Source organism: Lissotriton helveticus, chromosome 4_1 (genome assembly GCF_964261635.1).
Source record: "Lissotriton helveticus chromosome 4_1, aLisHel1.1, whole genome shotgun sequence".
In the NCBI taxonomy this organism is placed as follows: Eukaryota; Metazoa; Chordata; class Amphibia; order Caudata; family Salamandridae; genus Lissotriton; species Lissotriton helveticus.
The window spans coordinates 2134317997-2134342582 of NC_136063.1; the positions used below are offsets into that span (position 1 = coordinate 2134317997).

At 49.6% G+C, this 24586-nt stretch overlaps 1 protein-coding gene across 1 annotated transcript in view; it reads left to right on the forward strand.

The window, feature by feature from the left end:
* Positions 1-24586, forward strand: part of ZDHHC15 (zDHHC palmitoyltransferase 15) — a 216843-nt gene that overhangs the window by 183142 nt on the left and 9115 nt on the right. The window contains exon 11 of the mRNA XM_078688832.1: positions 23658-23735. Within this exon, the coding sequence (XP_078544958.1) occupies positions 23658-23701 (44 nt within the window). The 3' untranslated portion in view covers positions 23702-23735. The remainder of the gene's footprint in view (positions 1-23657; positions 23736-24586) is intronic.

The following is a 24586-nucleotide window of genomic DNA, read 5'->3' on the forward strand; positions in this document are numbered from 1 at the left end:
GTCCAGCCTGCTGCTGACGAGGGCTTGGGTCACTGTTCTTCTGGTTTCGGTCGGGATCCACTTGTAGATCCTGCAAAGCATGCGGAGGGTGTTGTAAAATGAGAGGAGACGGCGTTGACCTGCTTGGTCATGGAGAGGGAGGAGTTGAGGATGAATCCTAGGTTGCGTGCATGGTCCGTGGGTGTCGGTGCTGGTCCCAGTGTGGTCGGCCACCAGGAGTCGTCCCAGGCAGAAAGGGTGGGGCCAAGGATGAGGACTTCCGTCTTGTCCCAGTTCAGTTTCAGGCATCTGCTCCTCATCCACTCTGCGACGACCTCGTGGAGTTTGATTTTGGCGGTGTGAGGGTCCTTTGTGAGGGAGAGGATGAGCTGGGTGTCGTTGGCATAGGAGATGATGTTCAAGTCGTGTTGGCGGGCCACTTGTGCGAGGGGGGCCATGTAGACGTTGAACAGGGTCGGGCTGAGGGATGAGCCCTGGGGTAGGCCGCAGATGCTGTTGGTGGCTTCGGATAGAAAGGGTGGGAGGCGGACTCTCTGGGTTCTACCGGAGAGAAAGGACGCGGTCCAGTCCAGGGCCTTCTTCTGGATTCCGGCTTCTTGGAGGCGTGTTCTTAGTGTGCTGTGGCAGACCGTGTCGAAGGCGGCTGACAGGTCCATGAGGATGAGGGCTGAAGTTTCGCCGTTGTTGAGTTGCCGTCTGATGTCGTCTGTGGCAGCGATGAGGGCTGTCTCGATGCTGTGGTTTCGTCTGAATCCGGACTGGGATGGGTCTAAGATGTTGTTATCCTCGAGGTGGCGGGTCAGCTGTATGTTGACGATTTTCTCGATGACCTTCGCCGGAAGGGGAGCAGGGAGATGGGCCGGAAGTTCTTGAGGTCCTTGGGGTCCGCCTTGGGTTTCTTGAGGAGGGCATTGATTTCGGCGGGCTTCCAGCTTTCCGGGAAGGTTGCAGTGTCGAAGGAGAGGTTGATGATCTTCCGTAGTTGGGGGGCGATGGTTGCATCGGCTTTGTTGAAGACATGGTGCTTGCAGGGGTCGGACAGGGATCCTGAGTGGATGGAGTTCATGACCTTGCGTGTCTCGTCGTCGTTGGCTGAGGAGGTTAGCTGGTTGGCGCAGGTGGCGTTTTGGGTGGGGACTGTCGTGGCCGGGTCGGACGGGGTGTTGAGACTGTCGTGGATGTCGGCGATCTTGCGGTGGAAGAAGGCCGCCAGTGAGTCGCACAGATCTTGTGAGTGCGGGATGTCGTTGGTGTTGGATAGTTCCTTCACTATGTTGAAGAGCTCTTTGCTGTCATGAGCGTTGTTATCCAGGCGTGTTTTGAAGGAGGATCTCTTGGCTGTTCTGATGAGGTGGTGATGTCTGCGGATGGCGTCCTTGTGGGTTGTGTGGCTGTCTGGTGTGCGGTCGTGGAGCCACTTCTTCTCCAGCTTCCGGCATGTCCGTTTGGAGGTCTGGAGTTCTTCTTGATGTGGTGGTAGATGGAGGGTTTCTTGAGCGGGGCGAGAGTGTTGGCGCAGTCGTCGATCCACTGTCTGAGGTTACGGGCGGCGGCGTCTGGGTCGGTGGGGTCGGTGGGTGGGATCTGGGCGAGGGTGGAGGTCAGTTTGTCCTTGGTGATTTTTCTCCAACAGCGGTGGGGTAGCTGTTGGGTGCGGTGGTGCGTGGTTGGTTTCTTGAAGGTGAAGTGGATGCAGCGGTGGTCTGTCCAGTGGATTTCGGTGGTGTGGTTGGATGCTTGTGGAGAAGATGGGGTCGAGCGTGTGGCCGGTGGCATGGGTGGGTTCGGTGACGAGCTGTCTGAGGCCGAGGTTGGCGAGGTTGTCGATCAGGGTGGCGGAGTTGGCGTCATTGTTGTTCTCGAGGTGGAAGTGCAAGTCCCCGAGGATGATGTAGTCCGTGGAGGCGAGTGCGTGGGTGCTAGCGAGGTCAGCGATGGAGTCGCTGAACTGGGCTCGTGGTCCGGGGGGGTCTGTAGACGAGTGTTCCTCTGAGGGTGGTGTTGGTGTCGGTGTGGATCCGGAAGTGCAGGTGTTTGGCGGAGTGGAGTGGGTCGTCTACGAGGGTGTGGACCTGGAGGCTGGACTTGTGGACGATGGCTATTCCTCCTCCGATTCCGTTGGCGCGATCCCTGCAGGTGATCTTGTAGCCGTCCGGGATGGCTATGGCGATGTCCGGTGCCGAGGAGTCGTTCCACCAGGTCTCGGTCAGGAAGGCAACGTCTGAGGCGGAGGTGTCGAGTAGGTCCCAGAGCTCGACGCCGTGTTTGCATGCGGAGCGGGTGTTGAGGAGTATGCAGCGGAGGTGGTTGGGTCCGGTCCTTGGAGTCTTGGTGGTTCTGTCACAGGTGAAGTTGCAGGTGTGGCAGGAGAAGGGTCCGTGGGTGCGTTTTGGGGCGGCCTGGAAGCAGCAGTGGTCTCGTCCGGTGTTGGCGTCGTACCGGAGTGTGTCATTGTGGAGTGCGGGAGTCCAGGGTTCCTGGCGCTGGGTGCGGTCCAGGTGCGGACGGGAGCAGACAGGCTTGCCTCTGGCGCGCCAGCGGCGCGGCCGCCATTGAAGGCTGGGAGGGAGGGAGGGAGTAGGAGCAGCTGGGAGGCGGGAGCGGGGCAGCGAGGGGGGCGGGGCCCCGGGGGGCAGTGGCGGGAAAGAAGAGGCAGGCTGGGCTACAGAAGAGAAAACAGGGGGAGGGAGGTAAGCGCCCAGGGAAGGTACAAGCGCTAAAGAAACAAAGTGCTAGAATTAACAACAAAATCCCGAAATGACAGTCACACAGGTCAGGGGCACAGCGGAATGGAGCTCACGAACTCCGGCAGCAGCGAGGGGAGGCAGCGACGCACTGGTGGAGCTGTGCGGCGGCAGAGGAGCGACCTGGCCTTAGCAAGGTCAAGGGTCTCGAGTCATTAATTTTAGAACAAATCTCTACATCCTGGTTGGGGTAGTGACTGAAATTAAACTTGCTCAATAAATCTATTGATCCTATCCCTAAACTGCTAACTCCTTAGAGGTAGGATTCAAGCTTTGTTTTTCCCGTCCTCTTTACGTTATCTGGTCTTTGTCAGTGTTGTTCTCACTTAGTGGTGCAAGGCGTACCACTTCCTCTCAGACTGTCATACGAGGTCTTTGAATATCTGGAGAGACAGGTATGAAATTATAATAATGATGTTTATTCACATAGTGTGCTAACAATTGACATCTAGAGAATTCTGCTATTTTGCACTGAAGTTTCATTTGTCTCTGATAGAATGCATAGCTGTAGCAAGCTAGCCTAAAATATTCCTCTGTTTTTCATTTTTTTATCATATATTTTGAATGGCTTAAAAGAACATACAAGTCATGTTAGCATTGTACATACATCCAAAGGCAGCATATCGGTGTTGTAGAAGTTTTCAGGATTATTAGTTCAAAATGAGGCCTGCCGAACAGCGAGGCCTAGGAAACTCTATAATAAACCTTTATAAACTACCCATTCCCACAGTAATCTATCACCAGGAAAAGGTAAGAGATTATGCATCCTGCGCTCCTTCAGACATAACATTCATTAGAGCCCATGAAATGAGTCCTTCTGCTGGAACTTACTAGGTCATGTGAAGACGGATATATAAATGATACCATAGGGTGAGAGGGTCACCTTCATATTATAGCATGGGTGAGATATCACCCAGACATGACTCAGTATCATAAGCAGGAGGCCCACTGCGTCACTGCGGTCTGGTGTCATTATTGGTGTGCTCCCCAGAATCATGAAGGATTGTGTTCCAGATCTCTGCAAATGGGTACTTGTGCAGACCTTTCCTTTCTTCCCTGCGGAGGGGTGTACTCTCCGCACTTGCCCACCTTATAACTTCCATTCTCCACTGTAAGAGCAGGGGAGAGAGTGGGGACTTCCACCTCATTGGTATGGCTCGTTTAGCTAAAAGGAGAGACAAATCTTTGAATCCCGTAGTGTCCTTATTTTTAGGTCTAGGGAACAGTCCCAACAAGCAGTGTTGAGCATTGGTAACATCTGATCGCTTAGTAGCTTTCTAGATAATCATGTAGCACCATACTCCAATATTGTTGTAGCATGAGCAAGACCACATCATATGCAAGAAGTGTCATGGAGATGGTCAGCATTGTATACTAACGTCCGTCACAGCTGGTAGACCAAGTGTAGCCTGTGGAGGTCAAGTAAGCACATTTGAGGGTATGAGAGTGTATGCACCAGAATTGGGCATTCCTGGGGATATTACAGTGATATCTGAGGAATCTCAACCAGTGTCATTGAACTCCAACCCCAGAGATATCTCTTATTGGCGCCTTAAGGTAGTTAGTGCAAAGGAGGCGTCGCATTAGAATGTTTTGTAAACCCATGTGATAAGGCACCAAGCATGCCCAATGCTATGTAGTGTATCAAGTAGTGGGTGCACATCCAATTCTCGGTTCAACACCTGCGGTGCACAAAGGCTCTAGTATCGTACTAATGTACCTTGTTCTATAGGGATCTTCCTAAGGGGGAGTAGTGGAGAGTATCGCCTTCGTCCAGCCACTTTGGGGGAAGCTATGCTTCAAGCAGCGCTGGGCTGTAGACAACAGAAGGGAGGAACGGCCAGAACACTGAACACCGGGGAATAGTGTGTTCTGTAGGGCACCATTGCGTATCTGAGCATGCAGTATTCTTGTCTTCTTGTCATGGTATCCAGCAAACCAAGATGCAACCCACTGGAGCTGCGCTGCAAGGTAGTAGTCTAGTAAGTCAGGCGCTCCCATGCCCCCTACCCCTGATGGTGGCAGCTTTAGCTTATGTAGTACAACTCTACAAATCCTTTAACCCCCTACCAATCCCACCAAAAGGGAGTCGAGATCTCAAAAAATCCTGGGGGGGCCAATACCGGGAGAATCGCAAAGAGATATAAAAGGCGAGAGAGCATCATCATCTTTGATAGGACTACTCATCTCTTTTTCATGAAGACTACCTTTCCAACCAGGTCTGTACCATCCCATTTGAGTCTTGAATTAATAATTTGAAGGCCATTTATAGCCTTAAAGTGGAGTTGGAGCCTACAGAAGGTCCCCGGACAGAGTATAACTTAACTTTTAATCTGTCTGAGGTTAGAACCACTATTTCCCAGTTGCCTTTAAATAAGGTTCGAGGGCTCGATGGGGTACCGGGGGACCGATACAAGGCTTGCATAGACTTGTGGGCCCCGATGTGGACACTGCATTTAAACTCTGCTGTATCGGGTCATTTTCCCTCAACCTAATCTCAGTGTATAATAGTCCCCGTTTTTAAAAAGGGCAATAGATCTGACCTGGCCTGTTTTAGACCAATTTCCCTTATAGACTCGGAGGTGAAAATTATTGGTAGGATTTTATTAAATCGCCTCACAGAGTGGGTCGAGGAGCGAGTCTTCTTGTCTGACCTTCAGTACGGGTTTCGCCCAGTTTGGGGAACAGTAGAGCAGACCTTGAATCTCTATCTTTTAACTTGTAACAACACCAAGGCCAAGAAAGGTGCCATCCATCTGGCCTTTCTGGATCTTAGCTCAGCCTTTGATAGAGTTAACCGCTCTAAGCTTTGGTCCATGATGGAACATATGAATGTTGATGTAGTCTTAATTTACTGTGTGATTTGCACAACGGTCTTTCCGCCAGCGTTAGGTTTGGTCCTAATGGGGAATGCACTGAGCACTTTGAACTTCAGCGAGGGGTGCAACAGGGCTGTATTTTAGCTCCTTTTTAATTTATTTTTTATATTAACAACATAGAGCAGGCCTTGACAGTTGCGGGTGTTGATGTTCCCAGAGTAGGAGGCCACCCTATTCCTGCCTTGTTATATGCGGACAAGCAGTTTTTTTTTTTTTTTAAACCTTTATTGTGCATCCATAGCATACATGTACGGGCCTACAACCACTCTGGCCGACCTCGAAAGCAATTTTTAGCGTATCTGTCAATAACAAAGTCACTCAGCAGTCTCCCCAGTACGAAATGCGACAGTGTCCCCAAAATTGTACTGCAGTTTAACGTGACCGTTGAGTTACAGGACTTAAGAAGGTTAATTTTAATTTCTCGGCCACCCCACTTAAGGTCACTTGTGGTGTTCCCCAGGGTTCTTCCCTCTCTCCCCTTTTGTTCAATCTTTATATCTATCCTCTAATCTTTGCGCTCCAGCAGCTGGAGGTCACCGTATATAACTATGCGGATGACCTCCAGCTCATTTTCAATCTATCTTCTTCTCCCCATTCTACTTCCAATTTTCAGACTATTATGATTTTTATTAGGGACTGGATGAGCCACAACCATCTGAAGCTGAACCCGGATAAAACTGAGTTGGTTCTCACGGGTGGTTCTTCCAGTCCCTGGAACTTTTTATTCTGGCCCTCTTCCTTTGGTCCCGCTCCCACTCCCTCTCCCACAGTTAAGACCTTAGGCATCAAAATGAACAATCATCTTACCCTCCACTCACAAATTAGTTCTGTTGTTTCTTCTTGCTTTCTCACTCTTCGCACTATTCGCTCTGTTTCTCGTTTCTTTTCTCCCCTGGCACTTAAACTGATCATGTCCGCCTTGGTGATCTCCCGGCTGGATTACGCCAATGCCCTATATAACGGCATCCCGGCGTACAGCCTACGGAAGCTTCAACTGGTCCAAAACCAGGCGGCCCGATTAGTGTCCGGCCTTTCTCGTTCTCACCACTCAACTCCTCTATTGAAGACGCTCCACTGGCTGCCTGTCAGGGAGCGATCCCTTTTCAAAACAAGTTGTATGGTCTTTCAGGCGCGCCAGGGCTCTGCTCCCGCCTTCATTGCCTCTCTGTTAATGGAATATGTCCCTGCCAGAGAGCTTCGCTCATCATCTCAATCACTTCTGCAGGTACCCCGATTTAAGCGCAAAAAGTGGGGAGGGGCCAATTTCTCATTTTTGGCACCCTCCTTCTGGAACTCCCTCCCCGACCAAATACGGTTGGCTAAGCACTACCCTGTATTCCGTAAAGACCTCAAAACTTTCTTATTCAATCAGACCTTCCCTCTGTAAATTGTCCTCCTGTTTCCTTTCACTGCACCAGCATCTATTGCCTCTCCTCTGTTATTTTAGCCTCCATAGCGCCAAGAAACCGTATGGTGAATGTAGCGTCTACAAGTATTTTAAATTCAAATTAAATTCAAATTCATAATACAAAATAAAGAGGATCAAATGCAATATGATCAACCAAGGACAGATAGTGGGCGATGCACACAACAGAATATAAACAAAGCGGAGAATCATAATCGAAGTATCGGTGCTGAAGTAGACTTATCAGGATGAAAGAGCACGTGATCACATTTCGCACCAGTCATCGCCCACCCCATGAACGTAAGGCTACCGCAGTACTGATTACTAAAAAAGGCAAAGAAAAAGAAAAAAGAAAAGGCAAAAAAGAGAGCCATAGAAACTGAGAGAGGACAAAACAAAAAAAAACCCACTCCCAACCCCCCACCCTGCACCCCTGCAGAGGCTACGGCCAACCCCCCCCCCTAGCAGCGTGCCTGTCGCCCACGAAGAGTACCCGAAATTTAGTCACAGAAAAGAGAAGGAAAAAAGAGTTAGTTTTGTAAAAACTGGGGAAGGGCCATCCGTACGGGCTCCCGGTCACCCCCTCCCGCAAAATACACTCCTCCCCAAGATACATAATCCAAAACAGTAATCGATCGAGTCAATCAGTAATGGGGAGAATTATCAACATATTGCACTAAGCGTAGCAGAATAACACGCGTCCCCCACCCCCGCCAGCCACCTAATTGTCAACATTTTAAGGGATACATCTTATCCTTGGCCAGTCCTTGCAAGTCCCCGGAGGCACGTCTGCCGATCGATTCCAGCATCAGCCGATATAAGGAAACAAAGTGGCCAAGCAAGGCCGGAGAGCAACACGAGCATACAAGATGGACGTCGCTGGCCACCAGCAGTCTCATCGGCCCATATGGCCATCTTCTCCAAGACAGTCCCAGGATATGTATTCCACAGCAGGGATGCGAGGACAAAGACGGAAGAAACAGGCACGGGAACCAGCCGTCGCTGTGACAAAGCATAGGATGTCGGTAGCGGAGCAGCGTACGGAACCGCTAACATCTGTTGTGAAAGGGAACCGTCAGAATAGTCCAAAGCCACGGATAGTTGTCGACGATTCACCGCATAGTCCATTAGCTCCCGTACTCCTCCGCATACACGGGTGGTCACGGCACCCCCCTCGGAGACAGTTCGGGGCGGATCCTCGTGCACCAAGAAGTCGTCTGACCGTGAGTGCCCCAGCGCGAGTATGACACCATCCAGCTTCCTCCCCAGCTCACGGGAACAATGGTCCCAGGCAGATCGAAAGTCACCAATAGCAGCAAGTATGTCACCGCAGAACAGCGTAGCCCTTTTCGCACATACCGCAGCGCCTCGTGACTGTACACACTCCACCTCTTGCTGTATCCCGGTAGCCAGGACAGCATTCTCCATCTCATCCAGGCGGCATTCTGGTGTTTCCATCGCAAATGGGGACTGGGAGTCGGTCAAAGGCGAGGCCAGCTCGATGCGACCACAATCCGGTTCGCGGAGACATGGAAGGCAGATCCCCAAGGAGCGGTCTCCTGCAGCGATCATCTGCGCTCTGGTTCAGCGCCTGCCAAAAATTCGGGAGCGGCCCGCGAAAACCGGGCCGAATCCTTAACAGCGTCGGAGCAGCTACCATCTGCGCTCCTCATATATATAAAGTTTCCACCAGGCCATCGCTTCGGGGGTGCCCCACGGCCGCTTCGCTTGTCAAGCAGGACGCCTGTGGTAAAAATCCGACCGATGGACACTGCGCTCCAGTAGACCGACTCCGCCCCAGAACAGATGGCCGCTGTTGTTGCATCAGCACCCGGCCATATTTAGAAGCACACGCCCCGGTTCCAGAGTCTTTCAGGGCCGCTGACTGCCGTCGCAGATTTCTCCGGTTATGGGGCCGGCAGGGGTCTCGGGATCGCGCTATCGGTTTCAGCGCTCATTCCCAAACACCAAATTGAGGCGCAATATCAGGATGATGGCAGGAGAGTCGTGCGGGGCTCGCAGGTTCACGGAGCCGGGAGCCTACGCGTCCGTCCCGATCGCCATCTTGGCTCCTCCCCGGACAAGCAGTTTTAATTGCCCGCACTGCTTGAAGTATGAACAAGTTTCTTACTCTTTTTATTAGTTTTATGAACAGCCTTGACTTTTTTAAAGTCACAAGTAATGAAGTTTGGTCCATCAAATACGCACCCCCTGAAATATGTGATAGATGGCCAACATATTAGAATGGTGGATAAGTTCAAGTACTTGGGGTTACAATTGGAATCTAAGTTTCACTGGCATTCGCTTATAAATGAGAATGTTTTCTCTTTTAGCAGGGCGATATTTGGTTTTAGAGATTTTTCCAGCCGATTGGCCCTTTCTCATATCCAATCAGTTTTGGAGATTTACAGGGCCAAATGTATCCCCTTAGTTTGCTATGGTAGTGGAATCTGGGGTGATATGGCCAGGTTGCACCACTCCAAGTCGCTGAAAACAGGTTTTTAACGAGTCTCCTGGGAGTTTGCCAAGGTATACCTTTTGAAATCGTCCATGAAGAATTAGGTATGGGTTTTTTAATTGATCGACTTCGTCTCAATCCATTAAAACTTTGGAACTCAATTTGGATAAAGGAGGAACTGAGTTTCAGCAGACTGATTTTGCAAGATTGTTTACCACTTGGAAAGTCCATACAGATTCCTTGGCTGACGTATGTGGCATGTATCATCATTCTTTTTTTTTTTCAATTCATAGAATCATAAAAGAACACAACAATGAAAATCATTCCTGCACAATTAATATGTGATAAAATTCTTAAAAACAGAATTAATTCTGCAGATGATAATACACAAGAAAAAAAATCCCATTTTGTCCAAGACATTTTCCACTTACGTGGCACTTAGCTGGCGGGCCATAGTGCGACTGGATATGTTTGCTAACACCTCAAACATAACTTGTGCTGACGGAAAATTGGTTGAAACCGCTTTTAGAGACAAGTTGACATCAGAGAGCAAGGATGTTGCTTTAACAAAACACTGTATGCGACGCAATATTGGTGAAAACAGTTAGCAATATTGAGCCATATTTGACCCGGAATATGCCTCGCCACCAACACTGACTGCTGACCTATTTTAGATAAAATGTATTCCCCCGATTGGTCTCTTTTAATCATGGCTGTTTTAAGTACTCAGATCTGCCTTTTTGCAATTGTGATAACACATCTATTAATGAGACATTACATGTGGTTATGCTTTGTCCAAAACACAGTAACCTGCGACATAAGGAGTAGTTTCTGTCCTGTAACTCCAGTTCTGTAGTATGGACCGACTTCCAAGTGGCCGCCTTGCAGATCTCTGCAATGGGAACATTACGGAGCAATGCTGTCGTGGCAGCCTTGCCCCTGGTGGAATGAGCCTTAGGTTTGCCCCCTAAGGTCTTATCAGCTTTGTAGTAACACAATTGTATGCAGGACACAATCCACCTAGAGATGGACTGTTTAGAGGTAGCAAGACCTGTCCTGACCGATCCATAATTGATGAACAATTGGTCTGACCTACGAATATCTTTGGTTTTATCCAGATAAAATTTCAGCACCCCCCTAACATCCAGGGAATGCAAAGACCTTTCCGCTGGAGATGAAGGATTCTGAAAGAACGTAGGTAAAGTTATAGTCTGGTTGATATGAAAATCAGAAACAACCTTGGGAAGAAACTTATGGTGAGTACGCATAACAACCTTAGCAGCATGAAATACAGTATAAGGTTCCTGGCAACACAACGCCTGAATTTCACTCACCCTGCGGGCCGAGGTAAAGGCCACGAGGAACGCCGCCTTCCAGGACAGGTGCTGCAACGAAGCCTTATGAATAGGTTCAAAAGGCTCCTTCATCAATCTGGACAGCACCACATTCAAGTCCCACGAAGGCGAAGGAAGCCTGACAGGAGGGAACACTTTCTTCAAGCCTTCCAAAAAATCTTTGATCACAGGGATCTGGAAGAAGGAAGTCTGTGAAGGGCATTTCCTCTAGGCAGTCAAAGCAGCCAGATGAACCTTAATGGAATGAACATTAAGGCCAGACTGCGCCAGATGTAGCAGATATGGAAGGATGACATCCTCCTTGCATGTCGTAGGGTCATAGTTCTTAGACTTGCACCAGATGCAAAACCTCTTCCACTTGTAAGCATTGGAAGTCCTAGTGGAAGGTCGCTTAGCCTCCTTCAGTATGTCCATACAATCCTCTGGGAGATTCAGATGGCCATATTGCACTATTTCAGGAGCCATGCCGCCAAACTCAAAGACGAGAGGTTGGGGTGCACCATCCGCCCCCCGAACTTCGTGAGAAGGTCCGGCCTGCACGGCAGCTTCATGCGAGGAAGGAGAGACCGGTGAAGCAGGTCCGTGAACCACCACTGTCTGGGCCATTCCAGGGCAATCCGAATCATCCTCGCCCTGGCTCGGGACAGCTTGATGAGAACCGCCGGGATCAGGGGAATGGGTGGAAAAGCGTACAGAAAGCTGTTCGACCAGTTGATCCATAACGCGTTCCCCAGCGTCCCTGGCTGGTAGTACCTGGAGGCGAAGTCTCGGCATTTTCTGTTTTCGGCGGTGGCGAACAGATCTACCTCTGGCCTTCCCCACCTTGCGAAGACTTCTCCTAGTACTTCGTCGTTTATGACCCATTCGTGGTTTTCCTGAATCAGTCTGCTCAGTTCGTCGGCCTGAACATTCTGTACACCTGGCAGATGCGTGGCCGTTATCGACAGTCCTCGAGCCAGAAGCCAGTGCCAGATCTCCTGCGCCTCCTGTGACAGAGTGCGGGATCTCGAGCCCCCCTGCTTGTTGAGGTAATACATCGTTGTCGTGTTGTCCGTCTGAACAAGCAGAGAGTTGGTTTGAAAGGACGGATGAAAGGCCTTCAGTGCCAAGTGAACAGCTCTGAGTTCCAGGAATTTGATGTGGTACGTGGACTCCGTCGGGGACTACGTCCCTTGAATCTGTAGGTCTCCGGAGTGCGCTCCCCAGCCCTGGAGAGAAGCATCCGTCACGATAGTCTGAGTGGGAATGTCCTTGTGGAAGGGTACCCCTCTGAGGAGATTCTCCGCTGAACACCACCACCTCAGAGACTGAAGAGCATGTAGAGACAGTCGTATCTTGTCGTCCCAAGATCCTCTCCTCTGGTCCCATTGATCTTCTAAGCACTCTCGCAGCGGTCTCATGTGCAGCCGTGCATGTGGCGTCAGGAAGATACAAGAGGCCATCGATCCCAGTAGAGACGACACCGTCTTCACTGTTGGAGATGGAGCGGCCATAAGAGCCAGAGCCTTCCGAAGGAGTGATAAACGTCTCTCCTCCGAAGGAGACACGATTGCTGACAGCGTATCGATGGAGGCTCCCAAGTACTGGATGCACTGGACCGGAGTCGGGACAGACTTGGACATGTTGATGTGCAACCCCAGCTTGTTCAATAGAACGCACGTCTTCTGGAAGTGTGCTTGAGCTTCCGAGAAGGAGGAGGCCTTGATCAACCAATCGTCCAGGTACGGGTAGACAAACACCTTGTTCTTCCTCAGGTGTGCCGCTACCACTGCCATGCACTTCGAGAATGTCCTGGGCGCAGACTTCAGCCCGAATGGAAGTACCGTGTACTGATAGTGATTGGTGCCGACTTGAAATCGCAGAAACTTCCTGTGTTTGCATGCAATGGGTACATGGAAGTATGCATCCTGTAGGTCTATGGCACACATCCAATCTCCTCATTGCAACTGAGGGTAAATCTGATGCAACGACAGCATGCGAAACTTTTCTCTGCGAATCCACTTGTTTGCCTGTCGCAAGTCCAGAATGGGCCTGAACTCGTTCTTGTCCTTCTTGCGGACCAGAAAGAACCGGGAGTACAGACCTCTTCCTCTTTGAGACAGAGGTACGTCCTCTATCGCCCTTTTCTTTAACAGGATATTGGCCTCCGCCTGCAGCTCTCGCAGCTGGTACTGCGAGCTGACCGGAGGAATCGATGGAGGAGGGCTGATGAATCGAAGACTATATCCATTGCAAACAATATTCAGCACCCACTTGTCCTGAGTAATTTTTCTCCACTCTGCCAGAAAAAATTGAACGCTTCCCCCCACCGGAGCGGGTAACGGATGAAGGGGAAGTAACCGCTCAGGGTCGAGACCCGGCCGGGCCCTTGTTCGCGGTAGAGGATTGCTGTCCACCTCTACCCCTCTGGCGTTTCTGGAAGGGTCTTCGGAACTGCTGCTGTTGTTGCTGCTGCTGTTGTCCCGAAGACTGTCCTCTTCCTTTCCCCTGCGAGCCGAACCGCCGCTGGAACTGGCGGTAGGGTTTCTTGTCTTTGGGCTTCTCCAAGCCCACAGCCGACAGGGTTTCTGCCTCGGCCTTCATCCGGGCCATTTCGTCATCTGCGTGTTTCCCGAAGAGCGTGTCCCCAGAAAACGGCAGATTGGCCACCCGCTGTTGCGCCTCAGGCTTGAGTGACGTAAGCCGGAGCCAAGCATGGCGGCGCTGGTTGACCCCGTGACAGTAGCCATGAGCGGCCAAGAGCGCTATGTCCGCAGCGGCACTGATAGCCTGGTTGGAAACCAGCATCCCTTCCGAGACAATTTCCAGGAAGTCCTCCTTCCTGTCGCGCGGAACCAAGTCCGCGAAGTGTTCCACGGAGTCCCACAGCGCACGGTTGTACCGCCCCAACAAAGCCGAATCGCTGGAGGCTTTCATCGTGGTGGAAGAAGTCCCACAGGCTTTCCGACCAGCCGAATCAATCCAGCGGCTCTCTTTATCCGGTGGCACTGTGGAGGACGGGGAGGTAGAATGCAGCTTCCTGGCCGCCGTCACTATCACCGAGTCGGGCACCGGGTCCACACGCAGGAAGGCCGGGTCCGAGTCAGGAGCACGGTACTTCTTCAGTAGTCTTGAAGGAGCAGCCTTCACCACTGCCGGTGTAAGGAACAGCGCTTCTGCCGGTTCGACCAGTCCAGGGACCAACGGCAGACGAGGGCGAGACAGGTGCTTCTTGTGAAGCGTCTCGAATATCACGGACGTCATAGGTGTAGGAGCCGTCACCGTGATACCCAACTTCGCAGCCCCCCTCAGGAGCACCTCCTGGAACGTGCCAATGTCGTCGATCGGGGACACCCTAGTCTCCGGAGAATCCGATAGAGTAGGTGAATAGGACCGGGTCCTAGATGACGCTGTACGGGACCTGGACCGCCTCCTGTGGCGATGTCTAGATCTGGTGGAGGACCTGTGTCTGCTCCTCGACCTATCCCTCCGTCTGGAGCGCGACCTGGACCTCCTAGGTCTGGGACGCTCTGCCGGTTTCCCCGGGGCGGACGTCCTGGGTTTGGGAGGTTCCTTAGCCCTAGGAGTCTTCTTGGGAGGAGTCGGAAGCTCGGGCAACGAGACCGCCCGTGGCACAGGGGTCCTCGGTCCTGTTGGAAGCGGAGGCAGCGGAGGCAACGGAGGAGGGGTTGGAGCCCTCGGAGGAAGACCTCTAGGTAATGGAGGAGGAGGTGGAACAGCCGTCTTCGGGGTATACACCCCTGAGCACACCGATCCCGGTGACCCGCCATCCTTACCAGACTGAGGGGATCCCCCCACAGTCCTAGGCCTGTCAGCACGACCCCTAGACGCCGAAGAACAGTGACCAGGCGTCGAACGAGGTTCCCTCGACGTCGAGCGCCCCTTCGGCGTCGACCTCCTGCTATGCTTCGGCGTCGAACGTCTACCACGCCTCGACGTCGAGCCCGACCATCTTGACGACGATCCTTTATGTCTCGAAGGTGATCTGCTGCGCCTCGACGGCGACCTCGACCGCCTCGACGGCGATCTCTTCGACCGCCTCGACGGCGACCTCTTCGACCGCCTCGACGGCGACCTCGACCGCCTCGACGGCGACCTCTTCGACCGCCTCGACGGCGACCTCTTCGACCGCCTCGACGGCGACCTCGACCGCCTCGACGGCGATCTCTTCGACCGCCTCGACGGCGACCTCTTCGACCGCCTCGACGGCGACCTCGACCGCCTCGACGGCGATCTCTTCGACCGCCTCGACGGCGACCTCTTCGACCGCCTCGACGGCGACCTCGACGGCGATCTCTTCGACCGCCTCGACGGCGACCTCTTCGACCGCCTCGACGGCGACTTCGACCGCTTCGACGTCGACTTTTTCTTCACCGTAGAGCTCCTCCGCTTCGACGGCGACCTCTTCCGCTTCGACGGCGGTCTCGACGACGAGGATCCCCTCGACGACGACGATGTCCTGTACGCCGACGGCGAACGGCGGTGTCGCCTCGACGGCGAGCGCCGACGCCGGGCCCGCCGACGCCGTTCCCTCGACGTCGACGCCGAAGACGACGACGATGAAATCGTCGCTGGGTTCGACGGCGGCCTGTGAATGCTCCTCGACTTCGACGGGCGACGTTTTCTCGACCCAGAGCCCTGGGGAGACCGGGAACTGGCCGTGGACCTCCCTCTCGACGTCGTGGTCAGTGCTACTGATCCAGACGGAGAATGTGGAAGTTTGCTGGACTTCCTGCCCCTGGGGAGCCCCCCTGAGGCCTCAGCATGGGCAGATGAAGCCCCTCCAGACCCACCTTGCGCCTTCAGTCTCCTTTCTTCGAGGCCCTGAAGCCTGATCTTCATTCTGTCCTTCAAGGTCCTGCCAGAGAAGCCTTGACAGATCTCACACTCCTCTGGGATGTGGGAAGAGGGAAGGCAGAGGATGCACACCTCATGGGGATCTGACTTGGCCTTCTTCCTGGAGCACTCCGGGCATTTGTCAAATAATGCAGGCATTATGGACAACAAAAGGGTGCAAAAAACCAAGGAGAAAGTCACCAAAGTACTTTAAAAGTACACAGAATCGAATTTAGTGAAAAAACACCAACAAAACCCTTGAAAAGGGAGAGCTCAATGCTCCAGGGTCCTGCTTGCAGGAGCCGGAAAAAAGAACTGAGAGTAACTGGGACCTGCAGGGCATTCTGGGATACTGTGAAGTTCTGGAAAGTTCTCTTAAAGGCACAGTATCCTGTTCTGAGCCACATAATGGCAGCCTATGGGGCTTGTCTGTCCAGGTTCTTCTCTCTATCATTCCTGAGGGATTTTGCTGGTAAAGCAAGGGAAATCTGTACAGGCTTTGCTGTTTTGTGGATTTTATGGTGGAATTTCTAGTTGAAGTACTGGACAGTGTAGCCTTTTTAGGCTGCATTATCTGTCTTTAAATTCTCTCTTAAGTGTCTATGCATTTCTGCATTTTTTGACACTGTAAGAGATTATTTTTGATTGCTCCGGGGTCCACGCACATGGGCGGGACTATTCACTAGATTATGACTATAACAGAGATCCCCTACTACAGAAGTTCATATGCCCAATTTTATTACTGCTGAATTTTAATCAAGTTAGACCAGCTTTAATTTTCTTACAGTTGTTTAACTCCCCTTCTCTCTTGTACATTTTCTGATGGGAGTCCTAAAATATGAATGAATATGGCACTGAAATTTTGTATGTTTTTTTAAAATGTACTGTCTTTTATGATTTTAATTATAAAATCGAATAAAGATTATGAATTGACAGGAATACTCGGCCAGCCATACACAGACAGAGGGTGGTACATAACTGAGTCTACGATTGGAACAATCTCACTGCCCTGCCCAGGTTCCCTTCCAGGATATCCATTTGTTCATGATATATTTCAATAACAAGGTATCTGAAAGTAGCGGAGACCTAGGCCAGTCGGTCCTCACCTAGGTTGGTCTTCCGCTGCAGCGTGTTCTTTGTTATTTGAAAGATTAACCCCTCCCCTGCGGTGCTAATTCTCCCGCTGTGCTGGGGGGCTCATCATGCAGCACGGTGGCGCTGTGCTCATGCCGAGCTGAGCTCGTCACGACCACGCCCGTTCCAATGGAATGCCCAGCACAGCAGGGGAATTATCTCCGCGTGTGCGCGGCGCAACGGTCATGACGAGCTCAGCTCGTCATGAGCACAGCGTGACCGGGCCTCATGACGAGCTGAGCTTGTCATGAGCACGCAACCGGTTAAAGATTTGCAAATATTTATTTGTAACCCAGAAAGGACACCTAGCTCACAACGTCCCAGCAAGAGCAGTCATGCCCACTGTAAATCTCACACATATATGACCATATTGTCTGTGTACAGGTTAGGGGCGTGTGTTTGCTCACTGAACCGTATGCTGCATCCCTGTCCCAAATTTCGGACCTTATGAGAAAAAAGGGTCAAGGAGGAGCGCAATGAGAATTGGGGGCAGTCCTACCTCACACAAGTGAGTATAGATCGGATATATGCTGCCCGGTTCTAACTCTTGCCATGAGGCTGGAATAGAGCAGTCTGATCCACTCCAGTATATGCGCTCCGAATCCGAAGAGTTGGAGTACTCGGCACATGTAGTTCCAATTGAAGGTATCATATGCTCTTTCCATGTCAAGCGAGATTCAGGCAGAATGGGCACTTGTTGGAGGCCTCACACATGAGGGAATAGAATTGTCTGGTATTTAAGATGGTAACTACGCCGAGGAATAAAGCCATTTTTTAGGGACAAGGGTAGTCTTGAAGGTTTCCTCTGTTACATTTCAACCATTTTTTAAATATTTGGGTAACATACTAAATGGAGTGTTGCGCAATTCCAGTTCAATAACAAGTATTTTTGCATAGAATCCCCTGTAGTGAAGGGATAGAAAAGTCATGAGTTGAAAGCATATGCCTATGTGTCTTTGTGCGCAAAATCTATATTGAAGGGATATTGTAAATCACTAAAGAATGGAAATAAATTAAGAACTTAACAGGTTGCACAGACAGTACCATACATTGCAAGTGATAGAGACTTAAATTAGTGAAAGTTAATCTTTAGCAGCTAATACTTCTCTATTTAAATGGAAGGAGGATCTTCTTAGGTCTATCTAGTCTGTGGTTTGAAAAAATATATAAAAGTGTGACTCTTGACAGAGTTTCCTGTTTGTAACTATAAAGTATTTATTACACAGTACTGTGGCTTACATGGGCTGGGTCACAAGGTAAACCTCCATTAAAAAAAGAGATGACAACTCAAAAACAACAGTACTTTTAAATTGATATAGAGTTCAACGTCCTAACAAAGTCCATTTTAAAAGATAAAATTAGATGGTACAGAAATTAACACAAAAAGATAAAGAGAACAAATGGCAATTTGAGAAAAATAGCCTGTGAGGAATGTGTGGTTAAGCAACTCTCAAAAGAACAGGTGATCAAAAGTGACCACTAGGCAAGAGCAGTGCACTAACAATATTCACTAGAGCACCCCAGTCCATGGTTTCATTGTTGCCAGGACTGGAGAGTTGGGTCATTTACTTTGGGAATGTCAACATGACTTTCTCGTCTGATTTTGCATGCTTTAGATGTGTTGGCTGGCACTCTAACACAGTAGTTTCCAAAGTTGTGGTTCCAGTGAACTCTTCCAAAGAGAAGCTAGTCTTTAGGTTCAGATGTCTTGTCAGTATATCTCCAATCATTTGGCAACATGCTGATTTCACTTGGGAACATGCTGGTTCTAGTTCTCTGTTGTGGAAAATAGAAACCCATGAGCAATTGTTGTGGCTTGTACTAAAGGCCGACTCTCTGGCCTGTTCTAGAGATCTATGAGTGATTTTTGTGTTTTGTACTGTAGTCCGTCTCAGGCATATTGTAGAGATGGATGAGTGATTGTTGTAGATTCTACTATATGCCAAGTCTGTTATCTGTTATTGAATTCCATGAGTGATTGTTGTGATTTGAACTGTAGGCCGACTCTTTGGTGTGTGTGTTTGTAGAGATCCATGACTGATTGTTGTGATTTCTACTGTAGGCAGACTCTCTGATGTGTTATAGAGATCAATGCGTGATTGTTGTGATTTGTACCCGAGGCAGACTCTAGGGTGTGTTCTAGAGATTCATATGTGATATTTGTGTTTTTTACGATATGTCGACTCTCTGGTGTGTTATAGAGCTCCATGATTGATTGTTGTGGTTTGTACTGTAGGCTGACTTTCTGATGTATTTTAGAGATCCATGAGTGATTTTTTGTGTTTTTTTACGATGGGTCGACTCTCTGCTGTGTTAAAGAGATCCGTGAGTGATTGTTGTGGGTTTGAAGGCTGACTCTCTGGTGTGTTACAGAGATCCATGAGTGATTGGTGTGTTTTGTTTTTTACTGAGGCCAACTCTCTGGTGTGGTATAGAGATCCATGACTGATTGTTGTGGTTTGTACTGTAGGCTGACTTTCTGATGTCTTTTAGAGATCCATGAGTGATTTTTTGTGTTTTTTTACGATGGGTCGACTCTCTGCTGTGTTAAAGAGATCCATGAGTGATTGTTGTGGGTTTGAAGGCTGACTCTCTGGTGTGTTACAGAGATCCATGAGTGATTGGTGTGTTTTGTTTTTTACTGAGGCCAACTCTCTGGTGTGGTATAGAGATCCATGACTGATTGTTGTGGTTTGTTCAGTAGGCCGACTCTCTGGTGTGTACAGAGATCCATGATTGATTTTTGTGATTTGTACTGTAGGCCAACTCTCTGGTGTGGAATAGAGATTCATGACTGATTGTTGTGTTTTGTACTGTAAGCCGAATTTCTGGTGTGTTATATAGATCCATGATTGATTGTCGTGTTTCTTTTTTTTTTTTTTTTTGAAAACCTTTATTGAGATAAAAGTAGGAGATACATGCGCAAGCCCACAACCATCACGGCCGGCCGCAAAGATAGGTGATTAAAAACAGGAGAACAGCAGGCCAATATACAATCAGGATATTGCAAAGTACGCCAGAAGTGACTACGGGGTGCGCAACACAGGATAGGAGGTTTTCATTTTTAAGATTAGATGAAGCGAGGGGGCTGCAACAGGAAGGACTACACACCTTACATAAAGGGACACAAAAGAAACGCAGCAAGAGGGGCGTACCCCATATACAATCAAAATTAGGCTATAAATACAGCAACTATATAGGCTAAGCAACCGCAACAATAAGAGTGGACAATAAGCAACATTACAAAAAGCAACAGTTCCAAGCGTAATCCCAGAGAGCCCACCCTCAAGAACAGGAAACAAAGATTTGGTGAGACACAGGAAGAGAAAAGGTGCAAGACCCAGAAACAGCCAACCCTACGAAGAGGAAAGAACCCTCCCAAAGCCGGAAAAGAGCGATAGAGACCATAGAACAAAACAAACTAAAATAACAACCCCCCCCCCCCCGCACCCACCACCCCGCACCCCTGTAATGGCTACGGCCAAGCCCACTAACAGCGTGCCTGTCGCCCCGGAACTGCCCCATAGTAGGGAAAAATATAAAGAGTGGAGGAGGAGAGAATTAGACCCGCTCCCAGCATGTATTACTCGGGCCGCCCGTCCCTAGACCCCGTTACCGATACAAGACGAATGTGCAATATCCCCGGCTATCCATCAGCATCCCAGCAGTGCGAGCAACAACAATCCTGACATGAGAGGAGACACCCTCAACCCTGCCCCCCGCGGTCCGGTGTAGCGACATAGTCCAGTTTCATAGTAGTCATCCAGGATGAAGTGAGCGAACAAGGTGACCACAGCAAGGTAGGACGCCGCCCACCAAAGTCCATCCGACACATAGCCATGCGATTAGCAGTGGTACAGGAAGAAGCGCACAGTATTGATCCTCCAAGGTCGGCCAGTCCAAGCAGTAGCAACCGCTCCAGGGTAAGGCAACGAGGCACGCCAGTAGTCCCAAAAGGAGTCGCTATATATGGCACCCGGTGACGATTTCCCAGCCATTTCACAGCTCCACGAACTTCAGACCTCTCCAAGGATATTCCAGCCGGCACCTCAGCAGGAGCAGGGTCTCGCACCCCCAACGCTTCCACGGCGACCGGGGCAGAAAAACCACAGTAATCAAACACCGGGTGTGGCGCAGCGTCCCGCACTCGAGGGCAGTCACAGACAGGCATGGGTACCACAGACAGAGCCGCGTCCAGCCGGTCCCCCAAATCCCGAGCCGCAATACGTAGGGCAGTTCTCAGCGTGCCTAGAGCGCCCAAAACGTCACCAATCGACATTGGTGCCTCAGAGAGAGAGGATGCAGCAGTCCCCTGAGCACGGGGCGCACAAACGCGTAGTAGTCCCGGAAGTTGGCCGCCATCACCCCCAGCAAGTAGTTGATCACCCCGCCAGCACTCCTCGTAGCGCAACCAGTCCGGGGGCACAGGGGTAGCACACTCCATTCCCACACGGTGTCAAAGTGGCGTGGACAGACGTCCGTGTCGTAAGTAGCAGCCCAGGATCCTCACAATCAGGTGCCGAACGTAGTCAGCAAAATGGCGCCCACCACAGCGCTCGGGGAGACAAAGTAGCGAGCAGAGCCGTCCGGGGGCTGGGGAGACGATACAATGTATCCCTCTCTGCGGCAGTTCACAAAGCCTGTGAAGCGGCGAACCAAGATGTGGAAAACACAATGCGGCAAACACGTTTCGCCGACCGGCTCCGTCTCGCCTGCAATGGCCGCTGTTGTTGAGTTCAGGGCTGACCGCACTCGGAGAACAAAGACCCGGACACCGCCGTGGAGCACCAGGAGGAGGTGAGGGCGTCTCGTCACTTCCACTGCGGGAACCGAACAAAAGAGCACACCGGTAGAACCGGGGTCGCCTCCCGATTCCGATGTCGCCACTCAAAATCAGGATCACCAGCAGGATAGGGCGGAATACGGGAGAAAGGCAGGAGGGTCTATGGAGCCGAGGAATCAGGCGGCCATCATGGTTGCGGGCTAGGCTCCTCCCCTGGAAGTAGTGATTGTCGTGTTTCTTTACTGTAGGGTGGCTCTCTGGTGTGTTCTAGAGATCCCTGATTGATCGTTGTGGTTTTTTACTGTAGGCTGACTCTCTGGTGTGTTCTAGAGATCCTTGATTGATTGTTGTGTTTTTTTACTGTAGGCTGACTCTCTGGTGTGTTCTAGAGATCCATGATTGATTGTTGTGGTTTTTAGTAGAAGCTGACTCTCTGGTGTGTTATATAGATCCATGAGTGATGATTGTGGTTTATGCTGTAGACCGATTCTCTGGCATGTTATAGAGCTTCATGAATGATTACTGCCATTTCTGCTTTATTCCGGTTCTCTGTCGATGAAACACTCTATACTTGAACACATCAAGATGCATTAATGTTCAGACAAGAGGCCTGTTTTAAAACAATCCCCACAGAATGCCAAAAACGCTATGAAAATCGTACATTTCCAGGCAGACAATCTGCACGTTCTTGATTTCTTTCCCAGTTTGCCTGCATATGGAAAACGTTTCCATGCAGAGAAATCCCTTCACCTACACCCTCTGCTTGGAGCACCTTTCGCCGATCTGCAAAATTAATCAGTTTACTGTAGTTAAGTGCTCAATTTGGACGTGAAAAGCCATTTCTTAAAATCCTCAGTAGTACAACCCTGTCTTTTTACTCCATGCCCCAGATTCCAATCCCATGCTCTGATCTTTATGCCTCTGCTTACAAAAGCAAACTCATGCTGTACTGACCGATTTTGTGCAGTCATATCATGCATAATATTGAAATCCTGATTCTGTGTGTTACAATTTCAGACATCCAACATTAAAACCAAAATTTTAAAGTCATAGGTTACATTTTCGTGAATCTGGTCCAACACCATGGCTGGAGAGAGCAGCAAGCCCTCCATCGTTGAGGAACGTTTCAAGGTCTGGAGCTCCAAAACAGATCACTGGTTCGATTTGCAGAAAAGCTGTGAACCTCGGGATGCATTAGCAAGGACTGTACATTTCAGAGATACTAGCTTTGCCCAATCTGTGCTGCATTTATGGAGAGCCTTTATACAATTCACAAAACATCCTAAGAAGGAAATTTATGGTTTTTGTAACTTTGCTGGGATTATGTCTAATTTTCCTAACCTAACAGACGTGGAGTCTCCAGACCGTTGAATAAATTCCAACTTACTAGCTTAACGAAAAAACTGAAATTTATAAAAATGTATTGAATTCCTTGATTTCATTATTAGGAAACATTTTGTTTACAGAGAATTTCCTTATAGTGTGAAAGCCAGACTTAGTTCACCGCTTACGTGTGGTTACCTCAGTAGTTAACTTAGCAGGGGAGGGAAGTGTGATAAAATGTGATGGTGGTGAAAGTGATAAAGTGTGATGGTGGTGAAAACCCACAATGTTATGACTGCTCATTCCATTTGTGTTGCATTTTGTTTTCACTCCCCCAACTCTCCTCTGGGAACGCTTAAAGATACCTACCTAGGCGTCATGCATAAACTCTGCAGATTTTGTAGACATTTTGCAGTCGGAAATAGCATTTCTGCGAACGACTTTTGAATGGTCTGTTCCACCCTTGCTGAGTACCGACTGAGGTACGCTTGTGGTGTTTACATGCTGGGAGTGGTCCAAAACACTGGTGGGTCATTACTTGTTCACTAATTAAATACAAAATCCTTCCCTGTCAACTAGGAAATCCCTTCAAAGGTAAGAAATGTCTGCGTCGTGTTTGTTGGGAAGCCACTTCTTTTGATATCTCTTTGCACGAGGATCAAAATACTGGTTTATGGTGGCGAAAAGAGAAATTACTTGTTTTGCAAGTTTTTGCAATCTTTTTTATTTTACTATTGCAGCTTATCACGGAAGTTCGTCAATTTCCATAGAGATGGAGACATAGCAGTGGTGTGACGTGAAGCCTGCGACGCTACCAGGTCAGCACTGTCTGATAATGCTTTTACTGTAAACAGTGACCTTTGTTTTCATTCTGTTATTGCTCCCTCTCTCCTGTGTTATTAATACCTACATCACAGAGGTTTACACGAGGCAGTAATATACCAAAAAAATAATATACAATATAACATAATGTGGCATTTGAGGCAGGCGATGTTACTCTGGATTGTGCACAAACAGACACGTCACAATGAAATACCTAGAGAGACAATCTGAGATTAATCAAATGTGCCCCATTCTTGTTAGGTGCATAAGAACTATTCAGAAAAACACACAACAATTTGAATGGCGTTCTATATAAGGAATAAGGTACAAGGTCCTGGTGCAGGAAAAGCACTGGAAGAAAATGTAAGAGAATAATGGTGAACACTATCCATATGTACCACAGCACTGCATTAAACTAAGCTTGGACACACAAACCGCTTGAGAACTCGTATCTGAGTGTCGAAAACTGCTTCGTTTACAGTTACCTCATATTTTCATCCTTAATGTGAAGGCTCTTTCAAACAGATATGAGTCTCCCACTAGGCACCTTGTATGGAATTTAGATGATCAGCCTGACTCATACGCTTTTTTTGACAACACATAGGTGTGCGGTCACCATACCCCAGTTATCCATAATCCCACGACTGCTGATTGTGTCTAAAGTAGGAAACACTCAGTGATAAGGTTAGGGTCAATGTTCAATTGCCCATTCTGGTTTTTAGGTCTCGCGACCTATCAATGCGCGCAAGCGCATTGAGGGAGCGAGAATTCAAGTGCTCAAAAAACTCGTGAAACCAAGGGTTTCGTTTGTGCGGTTTTCTTTAAGTTCACGTGAATCATGTGAGCA